Source organism: Apteryx rowi, unplaced genomic scaffold (assembly GCF_003343035.1).
Source record: "Apteryx rowi isolate R43461 unplaced genomic scaffold, aptRow1 scaffold_146, whole genome shotgun sequence".
NCBI lineage: Eukaryota > Metazoa > Chordata > Aves > Apterygiformes > Apterygidae > Apteryx > Apteryx rowi.
In genome coordinates this window covers 1,712,874-1,725,410 of record NW_020447708.1, presented here as the reverse complement: position 1 = coordinate 1,725,410, position 12,537 = coordinate 1,712,874, and the positions used below count along the sequence as shown (strand labels likewise).

The following is a 12,537-nucleotide window of genomic DNA, read 5'->3' as shown; positions in this document are numbered from 1 at the left end:
AAGAGGTTGCAGCGTGAATTGGATTACATGAACAAAATCAAAGTCCTAAAGATACAGTTCCTGTTAACACCAGAGTGATCAGTATATGGATGTGCTGCTGAGAACTTAAGGGCTGGCCTTGATCATCCCGTTTACCTGCAAGCTTTGCTTTCTTTTGTTGCAGAGGAAAAGCCAAAAGAGCTGCCACAAAGTACTCTTCAAAAAATGTCAAGTGCAGAAACAGATTGCAACAGTGAGTGCTCCAGAAATGCAGAGTCAGAAGAAACTCATAGTATTACACCAGATATGCCAGCAGTGTCTGCATTTTTTAGCTTAGCTGCTCTGGCAGAAGTAGCAGCAATGGAAAACGTACACAGGTATGCTTTTTTCCCTTGCTGTCTAAACAGATTCTGCATGTCTGCTAGCTTGTTAAAAGCATGTGAATTGCAAAATGTTTAATGCTTGTTTTATGCCACTAGCTTAGTAGTGTTAAGTCCTCGCAGCCTTAAATGATTGTCCCTGGGAAACTTGCCTGCCAAGTTTTGTTTATAAACAAATAGATATGCTTCATGAGATCCTAAGGATTGAGGGTTTCTAGTATCAGATACCCTTTGTCAGATAATAGTGGGTTTAAATAGCTACTGCATACTGAATTGTACATCTCTGTGGCCTGAGATTTTCAGGGGCCTTTCATATAACTTCAGCAGAAGTTTTTTGCCAAGCATGACTGAATGAAGCAAACTTGTTTTTTGTTCTTGTGCTTTGCTGTGTAGGAGGCAAAGCATCTACAAAATGTCATTGGGCAAAGCAATTCTAGGGGATGGAAAGTCGTGTTAGTTTGGGCTGCTCCTCTTCATTAAGGAATAGGCTGTCCACACAGATAACGTGGAGGATGTGCAGGTTACTTAGGTCTGTTGGATCAGTTCAGCATGGTCGGATCCCACATCCTAAACCTCTGATGGGAGGAAACCAATGATGCCAAATCTGCCTTGCTTCCTGCTTGTCCAGTATTGTTCTTTGATGCTGCAGCTTATTGGAAGTGAATCYCCATTCTTGCCTGCCATGGAAAGTCAGTGAGGAAATGCTGGGCCTGTTTGAGAACATCACAGCCTCTGCAAATGGCATTTGGCAGATTGCTGGCTACCTAAGAAACTCCACCAGGCAGCAGCTGAGGAAACCATTTACAACCTCATTTTACTGCTGATCTCATGACCCCCATTGGCCAAGCTGGTACTGACAGTTCTGTGTATTCAGGCTGTGCATAAAAAATTGCAAGGCTTTTTACAGGCTCAGGGTTAAAAAAAAAAAAAAAAAGAAAGAAAAAGAAAAAAATCAGATGGACCCAGCCTGGCAGCTGTTCTCTGCAGAAGCTGTTGTCTTGCTTAAGCAACAGTGTTTTGGGTGAGAAATGTTTTCACACTAAAGTCAGCATGGCCTTTCCTCCCAGTTTTGCAAAGCACCAGTCTGTTATCAAGACAGTAAAAGTCTAAACTCTTTTCTGTCTTCTTCTGTGGTCCGAAACAGCAGTGAGACCTGGAGAAGTGCCATGTGAAGTTCTGTTCTCCCTCACAATGCTGTGGTTTCATTGATTTCTACTGACACTATGACTAGAATTGCACAGGAGAGACAGGATTTCCTCAGTCGTGTTTTTTTCCTGTTTGTTTCTCTGAGAGTTCTTTATCCTTCTTTTCTCCCTGGTAAAGTGAGTGTCCCGAACTAATGTTTTACATAGCCTTTTGTTTGTTTTCTTCTTACTTGCTCCCAAGTTTTACCATCTCATCATACACTTACAGCAATGAAGCACCTTCCATGAGGCCTGAAAACACCAATCAGGCAAATATGTAACTACTGTTACAAACAAATTCCAGCTTCTAATTGCATGGAGAAATGAAATCTGGGGACTCTTTCCTAATAGAAACTTAGCCAGATGTCTCTGGGAGACTTGGCAAATGGAAGTCGAAACACAAACCTCAATTTGATGGGCTAGATGCTTCTCTTAATTTCTGCTCTATGTTGACTGTTTATTATCATTTGCAACTTAGTTCTTTACTCTGAAAATAGCTGGAAGTGAGCAGAAGGATAGCATGAGAGGCTTGTGTAATGCTTAATGTGTTTTTTCAGTATTTGAATTTAATTATTGAATAATTTTGCAGATCCTTGAGGCATAGAAGACGAACTTCTTTCTACTGTAATCAGAGCTTGGCTGGAAGTGACAACATGGTTTTCCTTTGACTGTTTCTGTCTAGCTTTGGTTACCTAGCATATGCCCTGGTTAAGCACTATGAGCCTGAGCTGCATTTTGTCCTGAGGCCTCTTCATTGCACTCTAGTTGTGCAAAACACATTTGTACCTGACATTTGTGCTGAAGTCTTAGCCCGACCAGAGTGAGGCAATAAGCAGCAGGCTCCAGTTTTTCATTGCTGTATATGACACACCATGTAACAAAAATAGAACCTGACTTGTGAGATTAGTTAACAGTGCGTGATGGGCTTTGTGCATGTAATCTAAAAGGCAAGTTGTAAGGGAGTTCTCCCAAGTTCATCTGTGTCGATGACTGATGCTGATTTCCAGCACATAGTTCTGGTGCGGTTTATTTTTATGATAGCCTGTGCAGGCAGTCATGTGTAAATTAACACTGCTGTAGTAATGAAAGAGAGGTTGTGCTGGGCTGATGAAGTGTTAAGTCATGAAACTTGGAGTAATCCCAGTGTGTAACTCTGCTGATGGGTGTATTTCCATATTGCTTAAAGGTTGGCTATTGATTCGCATTAATGTGGCATATCCCCCTTTGTGTGCTTGCCTTCTTCTGCCACACATGAGCTGTAGTCTCTGCTCCTGAGGGCTGAAGCCCTTGCAAAATGAGTAACACCACTTGTGTGCTCTTACTTTACTCTTTGGCCACGCATTTTGGTTTATGCATTCAAGCACCATCCATACTTGGTTTGCAGACTTTGGATTGTATTGCAGGTTGTCCTCTGGATATTTTCTTACTGTTGCAGGAATACCTCTAAAAAAGTATGCAAGTGGCATGTGGGCAGCTGTAGCAGCAGGAAATCATGGTGCTGTACTGCAGGATGTTAAAACACATCACCTGCTGCTTTCCATCCTTTCTAGTCTTCGATAAAAGCACCTCCCATACAGCAGATAATGATGGGTGGCTTTTCTTTTTTTCTTTTGCAGAAGTCAGAGGGCCACACCTCTCCCACATGACGGACAGCCAAACGAAATGTCTCAGGCTCCAGTGCTTATTTCCTGCGCTGACCAGTGAAGCTCCACTTTATTGTAAAACATTGTGCTTTACCTAATATCCTAGCCTTGTCTTTACCAAGGGAAGCTAGTCAGTCCATATGATGGAAACTATAGACTGCAAGCAAGTGCTTATTGCTCTGAGTGGCCCAGAATTCACTGGAAGCCAGACATTAGCAACTTGGGCCAGGTCCTCAAATCGGAACCCAGTATGTAGGAGGGTGATATTATTGTCTATTAATGAACAGAAATGGAATGATCCCAGAGCTTGCTTTCTATTGAAGGCTTTTAAACAGTAAATGGGTGGTTGATGTGAAAAATGCTGCCTTTACTGTAGCTCACACAGCGTCTCTTTTACCAACCAGAGAGTATGGCAACTAGTTTCGTATAATACCTAGTTATTCTAAACGAAAATGAAAAAAAAACCAACAAAAACACTGACGCACTGCACTAGTTATTATTAGATATTCTTAGTCATTTTTGTACATGAAGATTTAAGTTCTAAGATGGTTTATATTAATAGGTTATGCCTACGTTTATATTGTAGAATGAATTTAAAACCTGTTCCAGAGAACTCAAGGCAGCCTGGACAGATGTACCATTGTTAGCGGTGTTTGGGCAGCCATGTGGTCCAGATGTTCTGCACTTTTATATTTGCCACCAGAGTGGTAGAGTTTACTGGCAAAAATTCTGACAGGCTATGTTTGGGTTTTGTTTGTTTTTTAATTTAGCTTTGAGTGAGCAGGATGATGTGCATTAGAAAAAGGAGTGGTGTATGGAAAAGAAAAATACTGCAGATGATTGACTTGTCTTTCATGCCTTGGAGGGTTCCTTTATTTTTGCATAGATATCTGAGCGACTTGGTGAAATGTTCTTGTAAACAAAAAGTACTGCAAATATGTTGTTCAGAAGTGACCTTAGTATTATTTCACCATTCTGAAAAACCTAAAAACGTGACTTTTCAATATACATGTACGCTGATACACATACCTTTTACATTTTACAGACACTGGCATTGTTGTAGTTACTATGCACAGTCTAAATTGGCTTCATAGATTGTATAAAGGGCCAATTACAGTTTGTGTTGGTAAAGTGGCAAGTTGTATGCAGATAAACTACGACTGAAGAGTAATGTGTGACTGAATTCAGACTACCAAACAGAGATTCATCTGCCAGTTTCTGTCTCTGCTTCTGTTGAATTTTTGTGTTTTGCTCTCATAAATACATCCCAAAAGCCAGGCCACGTGTATCACTTGGCCTGTTACCTTCACTATCTTGACTTACACTATTGTATAACCAAGCATTGATTCCTACCAACAGATGCAAAATGATCACTAGTAATTAATCTAAAGCTACAAATTCAACAGGGTACTTCTTCTATAGCACAAGATGTTCCCCTACTTTTTGCATTGTAGCACAACAATTTACCAAATTGGACTCCAGCAATAATTTTCTATTAGTCTTCGTCATACTGGCTGAACTTTTGATAGTATTAGGTTGAGTTTGAAGTTCTTTGAATTAAGTCTTTAAATGATGAGAGTTTACATCGTTCTATCAGGCATTCTTATTTATACTTGACTGAATTGATAATGTGTTTTGGGGTTATTTTGTAACTAATTTGATGTAATAGCCATATGGACAGTAACTCTATTAATGCTTGCTAGGTTTAGCCTTTCATTGTTGTAGTTAAGTGAAAGTCTTTGGTTCCTTGTTGGGAAATGATACGCAACATACCACACAAGTTGTAACAACGGCTGAAGGTTTCACAGAAGGCAGGTAGCTTGGGAAGTATCATTAAAACAGCACCATGAAAGATGCATATGTTGGAAGAAGGGAAAAACAACAACAACAAAAGAACAACATTTAAGAACCAATGAGTCAGTGAAAAGGCTTTTTAAAAATTCAGGTAAATACATGACTAAGAGCCCCCTAGAATGCCATTGCAGCCTATGGCAGTATTTTTAATAAGATTTTATTAATGTTTTATAAGTTATTTTAACAAGACAGGAAAAACTTAAGACTTAAAACCATAGGGTCACAGCAAGGTGGCTGTTGGAGTTTTGGACCACTTTATAATTAGCTGAAATCCAAATATGTTACAGTGCAGGCCGTTCACGTTGACAATGGTACTAACTTATTTCTCTAGAAACCCTTAGAGTAGATATATTTTTGTCAAAGCACCCCATACTTCCTCAATTTAAATTTCAATATTATTCCTGAAGATATTTCTGTATATTAATGGTACCTTTTTTAAAAGAAACAGAAAATTACTTTTTTCTATATGAATTAATATCTTACTTGATCTGCTTTTCCTTGACTTTCCCTTAGAGAGGGGGTAGGGTTGGGTCAGTTTACTGGATATGACTGTTTTCAGATACTTATAAACCTTTTTGTAGATATGCTTAATTTTTAAGCGATTAGGCACTGAGAGTAGCAGAAATCCTGCAAAGCTTTATAGTTCACTAGGCATTTGCCTTTGTTGGTTCTCTGAGTGATGTCTTGATTTCAGTAGCTAGAATTTTCCCTGAATCTACTAGAAGGGGTATCAGTATTTTCAGGTAACAAAGTCTGTTAGCACAACAAAAATTTCAGACCAATATTTTACTGTATTGGGGGTTGGGTTTTTTTCCGTGTTTGTTTTGTTTTAATTTTTATTAATTTCAGCTGCTTTCATTTTGGAAAATCATATTGCTATCGTGTGTACTTCAGTATACCAGCAAACACTGTTACCCATTAACACATGTCCACAAATGCCTCTAGAGAAGAAGTTGTTGCACCTTATGTATATCTCAAGCAAACCAAAATATGATGCTTTTCTGCTTTGTTTATTCTGAATATGTTGTATCATACTTTACTGAACCCATTTTAACTTAGCTAAAGCTATCAATATTTATGCATTTCACATTATTTTCTGGATCTGAACCTGTGTATAAATCTTTCTTTAAAAAAAAAAAAAAAAAGCAATTATCGTAGTCCTCCTCTATGACTTATCCATGGGAGTGGGGAATCTTGTCTCAAGTGTAAAATGCAGTACTGTCCCAGTTTTCCTTGGCTTTTATTTATTTAGTGATCTTTGATATTTCGTATATAGTTTTGAGGTATACAAAGTATATTATCGTAGCTGAAGCTACAGACCTAAGCAGCTGGGAGAAAATTACTGTAATGTCTTCTTAATTGTTCTAGTACTGTATACAAATATGGGAAATATGTTCTGCAAAACATTTGAGATGCAGATTCTTATCCCCACATTAGGTTATTTTCCACATATTAGACCAAATCAATCAAAAACATCTATGGAGATTACTTACTGCTCGATTATGGCAGTAATTACCCCTTGAATGTGCTGTGATTTCAGAAATAGAGTATATTTATTTAAGATGACTGAATGCTCTTTTATACTAATACAATATCCCAAAGTCATGAGCAAAAGACTTCTTGTTAGTTTTGGTTTATATTTTATAGCATTGATGCATGACTTTTGAAATGAAAACGATAAGCATTGTTGTTGAAAAGGGACACAGGAACAAGGGATTGACAGAAGCATATGAACTGGTGTTTAACTTCCATCTTTGGTCTTTTTTATTTGGGTGGATGCTACCTTTGTAGCACAAGGCTGAAGAGCGCTCTGCAGTCTATTTTGTATCAAGTAGAAACCCAAGAGAGTTGTAACTCACATCAGAATGAGGGAATACCGGATAGTTTGGATGCCATCTTTTGGAGCGGGATATTAAATTGAAGCAGTTTTAATTTCTACTGCCTGTCTAGCTACTGTACAGATACTGGAACAGACTGAAGGCAACAGTTGTAGACATGGGACAGCTAACAGAGGATAAAAGAAAGGAAAGCTGGCCTTGTTCTCAGTATGGTGAAGTTGCAGCAACAAAGGGGAGTTAGGAAAAAAGATTTATATATATATATATATATATATGTATGTATGTATGTATATGTATATATATAAAATATGTGTGTGTGTGTGTGTGTACATTCTACGAAAGAAAAATGTAGGAAAGATAAAAACGTGATGGGTCTACATGAGATTATAATGTATGTTGATCCTTTGAGTGCATTCCCTTTTTTTGAATGCTGAGTCTAATATGGCTACCTCTCCTAAAAGACTACTTTAGTTAACTTCCATTTGCTTTCAGGCTTTATTGTGTAATCTTCTCAGCCATTGATACCATTTGTATATCACTGTATACTTTCCAAGAGCAACATATAGCAGGCAGCATAAGGCTGAATATACAGTGGTAGCCAAATTATGTGGCTGGAGCATTTTTGTTTAACCTCTGCCATAGTCATATGGGTTGCAGAACATGGACTCACTAGCTCTAGTTGGTTCAGTGAGATTGTTTTTTGTAACAGCAGAAAATGTGGTGCTCATCAGGTGGTGGACTTCAGATATTCCCCGTGGTAATGCAGCAATCCAGATGCTGCTCTTGAACTTTACCCTGGGGTTGACGTTTGCAATCCTGATTTCAGAAGGAAACATAATTGTGCAACTCATGTGTTGTATACCATGCGGTCTCCATTAGATGCTGTTTGTTTGCCGTGCTCATTTGCTAGATTGTAGAGCTCCTAGGTATCTTTGCCATGTTTTGTACTATTTGTGGCATTCTCTCTACCTTGTACATATTATGGGACTGTCACTTAAAGCTGCCAGAATGTTGAGTCATTTTCAGGACACCGAGAGCCACGAACGAATGCATTTAGGCTGTGAAAGTGTTATTTGCCTCCTCCCCTGAATCCCCCAATAAAAAGGCACAGTGAGGTTTATACTCTCACCTAAGTACTATTATAGTCATTTCTATATTCAGTATCTCCTACTGAAATGAGAATTTTGAAGAAGCTTACAAGATGGATGTATGTTTTATGTTACCCAACTCATTCTTTTAAGGCAGAAATCTAGAAAGAACTGACCTCATGTTTCAACTCAGCAACACACCTGAGCTGATGCTTAAGACGATCCTTATTTAAGGGTAGCATTGCTGTTTGCATTAGGACAGTGCAGGAGCCCTGATGATGGGCTGCTATGCTGTTAGAGTTAAGGTTGGGCTTGCGTGACGTTCCTGATGGAGGCATATCATTTTGACCTAGGGCCTTCATTCACATAGCATTGTGAAAACAAAGGCAAATAGCTTAACATTCATTGAGTTCTTCCAAAGAATTACCTTCTAGTTTCTGGGTCTTGACTGTCACCGAATACCAGCAGACCCGCACTGTACTCTACTGGAAATGGTGCATTGGTTGTCACAGTGCACAGGCAAACTAATCAGGCTTCCGAATGCAAATGTCTAGTCTACTCTTCTAACCCGTACACCGAAACGCTATTTCCCCCCGACACACTGCTATACTTTAGTCAGTGGTTGGGGCCTTGAAGGTGACAAAAGCAAGATATGTATGTCTGTGTGTGTATATATGTATATGTACACATATGCATACTCGCACACCCCAGAGTACTGTGACTTGCCACATGTTCTCTGTACATAAGTGTTCCCGTGTTCAGTCATAAAACAACATGCGGTTTCTCAGACCATAGTTTTCACACTTTCTTGGTAGATTTCATTTTCTTCCCTTCACATTACACCGTAACGTGTGATTTTTCAAAAATGTCTAAAAGAAATATAAATCCTGCTGACTTAGATGCTATGAAAACCTTTCTCAGCAGTGCTCTCTTTGAAAAACCAGTCTCCATTGACAGTTTTAACATAAATGATTTACTATGATCTCTTTTCCTAGGGCCCAGTCCTTCAACTTTTATTCTTGTGCATAATTCCACTGAATTTTGACCCAGTATTTGGCTTTATTCTCTTTAAAGCTTGGTGTAAACATGCCTTACAACAGTTCATCTCCATCAATTGTATAACAGAGCTACTGCCTTCTTAGGTGTGTGTAGTTAAGGTCAATAAGCACATTTATAAAATGTCATTTTTTTCTTCAAAATCCTCTAATTTGATATTTTTCAGTGCACATGTTAAGTCATGTGTATAACATGCTAAAGTACATTAAACTGTGATCATGAAACTGAATAAAATATTTAATAAAATATTTGAAATATTTGAAAAGGACCTTCAAACAGATTTCTTTTATGTTCAATCTATTTTGGTTATCTAGTGTGTGCTTGTAAATAGTTTCCCATTTAAAACTAATGATTGCAAATAAATACTATTAAAATGGAGCTTTTTTGATACTTCACCTGCTTTACCATCAAATGATTGTTTACTTTAACATACTGCTGAGTTAATAGTATTTGCAGAATTTGTTTTTAGTTAGAGTATGAAATTGTTGGCTTTTTTTTTACATAAAAAAACAAGCTTGTTTCTACCTGAAATGGAAGATGCCAAAAACAGAGATGGATCCTCAAAACTGTGAGCTGTGCTTTCCTGTCAGATCGTCCACTCAAGCACTAGATGGTGACTATAAAAATACTACGTATTTTGTAGCAAACATATGCCCATTTGTTCTTGCTTAGACATGTCTATAATGAAAGCTTCCATTTTATTCTTAAAAACTCCTGAGCTTGGTTCAGTGCTGTTGAAAGTGTTGGAAAGATCCTCAGATATATGCAAGTGCCACAGAAGTCAATGAATTTATACCAGCATGAAGCTAGAGATTGAGGGACAGAGACAGCCAGGAGTCATGTAGTGAGGCTGTGGGAGAAAAACCTGCCTTTTCTCCTGAGCTCCCCTGGAAAGGCACAAGGAGGTTTCCACTTCATGTTTCTGGATTTCGTCTTCTTCACGCAATTGGAAAACTCATTTACAGCCCACATGAGTATAACTGAAATCATCTTGCATAATGAAGCCCTTGCTATGTTTTCAGTCTTTGGACACTAAAAGGATTTATTTAGAAATGGATTCTCTTTTAGAAATAAGCAGCAAGCACCATCAGTATTTACACTTAAAGGTCCCCACTGTTTTAGAACCTCATTTAAACCAGGACCCTGTTCAGCCCCTGTATTTTACCGTCTTACTGAGGCTTGAAAATTAGACTGTTGGGATCTTGTCTTCTACTGTCCTTGGATGCATGAAGCATCCCTTGATTGCCTTGTATTTTTCTGATCATAGAAGACTTGAGCACAGACTTCATGAAACCAGTAGAAACCTATTGTACATACCACTGGGAGCAGAACTGCTGTCTCTGGATCAAAAGTATGAGGAGGGAAGGAAGCCTTTAGTGTTTTGTTGTTGTTTTTTTTTTTTTTTAAACAATATGCCCTTTACTCAGGGAAGAAGAAATGTACGCAATCTTGCGCTGCCTTGGCTGGGTGTGCAGTCGTTTCTCTGCAAAGAATACCAGGAATGGAACGGCTTCAGCCTTAAAGGCCCTGTAAAGTCATACTTGGGGAAGGGAGAGAAAAACTCTGATTTAGTGAGTAAAAAAAGCTAGAGAGAAATCTTCTTATGAAATCTATTTTCTCTCAGTATAATATGCCCAATCAGGGGCATTTAAGGCACTATTCCATTTCTCTGATTACCAAATTACCTTAAAACATAGTCATCTTCATTACTCAAACTCCATCTTTTTTTGTCTGCTCTCATTTTGTTCTTCCAGCAAAACAGCTGCTTATTCAGCTAACTCCCAGTGCATCTAGATCTTTTTTGTTACCCAGCCCTCACTCACGTTGCTTCTTTCAGGACATGGGGCGGAAAAATGTCGTCCTCCCAAAGCACCGAACTTCTGCCAGGCATTCCGACATTTTCCCATTGATTCCAGGTGTTGAGCTCTTCTGTTATTCATTGTGTTTTTTGTTTAACGTGCAGCTAATCCCTTTTTAAAACAGACTTTTTTTTTTACAGTGTGAAAACTTTGAGATGCAAAGTATGTTTGCGCGTTCCATAACCAACTTACAGCCCATAGGACTGTCAGTTCCTTAGTAGGACACTAGCACTTTGTAACAAAATATGAGATACATTTCTATATTTGCTGCAAAGTTCTGTTTTGTTTTGTTTTCAAAAATAAAAYCTGTAAGATGTAACGCCTACCATCTATTCAGTGTGAACTTCTTTTTGTGGACGGTTCTTGGCACAGAAGACTCTAAGAAACTGAATCCTAATACAGTGGTATTTAAAATATACTCTAGATTTCCACTCAACTTCCTTTGTCAGCTACTTTCTGGTAGGAGAAGACATGTTAGCTTTTCAGCAGAGGTAAACTAGCACAGTGTGCGGCTGCCTCTGTTCCAGCTGAAAATGCAGCCCATATAAATTGATACTAACAATTTATTCCAGACTTCAACCTCTTTGTCAGACCTTGAAACAAGAGGAACCAATTGAAACAGACCCAAAAATCATACCTGTTAAGTTGGAATTTCAAGCTTAACACTGAAGTGTAGTTTCTTGAATACAAACACCTAATATTTTAAGCCACTGTCTAGCATTTTGTTGGTTCCTTTTGATAACGAAGGTGTTTGAGTGTGGAGAAAAAACATCCACTTTCAAGTGCGTTTATTAAGGTTTGTGTTTGACTGGTTTCCCTAGGCCAAGGTACCTTGGGGATCAAGAAGGAAGAGGTTTCCCAGACACTTGTTCCCTTGTTCAGATTAAAAACACCCAGTAAAACAGTAATTACATTTGCTATATTTGTGCTTAAGTCTTCTCATGCTGAAGGAAAACCAGAATATCTACATGGGTTACAGGAAAATGTCTTACAAGTTTTCTCATTCCCTTCTGTGTCAGGAAATCCTTCAGGGGTGCAGTCAGCAAAGTGGCTTTCACACACATCACTTAAACTCTGTGCCATAGCATGGGAGAAAGGAAAAAAGGACATGGCCTGAATTCATCCGTCCTGCAAAAGTCAGTTTCGAGAGAAATCTAAACAGTGCCTGACTCCTGGCAATCAGAACTGGGTGTCTTGCCTGGAAAGGGGAATAGATTATGTTCAGCATGTTGCATCATCAGAACTCATTTAAAGAAAGAAGTCCAGCTATCTCACTTCAAATAGCTCCATGATTACGTAGTTGGAAGTCACAAAGAAAACAGTGCTAGTTCTCGTGTGTGCTCAGCGGCAGGCCCAGCATCCGTACATACTGGTCCAGGGGTTTTCACAYGTCCATTTCTGAAGTTTTTCTGTTCGTTCTGTGTTGCTTAAATTCTACCTGCCTCCATCCCAGTGATTTTGATGGCGATCTGTGGGTTTCATCTTTTTTGATGAAAACCTCCTTGGTGGAGGGGAGGAGATAAAAGGTGGCTAAAATCTACGTTATTAGATATGTTATCTGGGGTCAATTTGCTTTCTGTATGCCATCTCCGTGCCCATAGCTGAAGCGTGGGATGTGCGAACTGTTTCCGCAGGCATTTGGTAAAACGGCATGGA

The 12,537-nt window shown here is 38.8% G+C and overlaps 1 protein-coding gene across 5 annotated transcripts in view; it reads left to right on the top strand.

Annotated features, from left to right (window-relative positions):
* BBX (BBX, HMG-box containing) overlaps positions 1 to 9,287 on the top strand; it is a 143,328-nt gene extending 134,041 nt beyond the window's left edge. For all 5 annotated transcript variants that reach the window (XM_026058346.1, XM_026058349.1, XM_026058348.1 and 2 more), the window contains 2 exons: positions 164 to 356; positions 3,160 to 9,287. In XM_026058346.1, the coding sequence (XP_025914131.1) occupies positions 164 to 356; positions 3,160 to 3,247 (281 nt within the window). In that variant the 3' untranslated portion in view covers positions 3,248 to 9,287. The remainder of the gene's footprint in view (positions 1 to 163; positions 357 to 3,159) is intronic.
* The last annotated feature ends 3,250 nt before the right edge of the window (positions 9,288 to 12,537 follow it).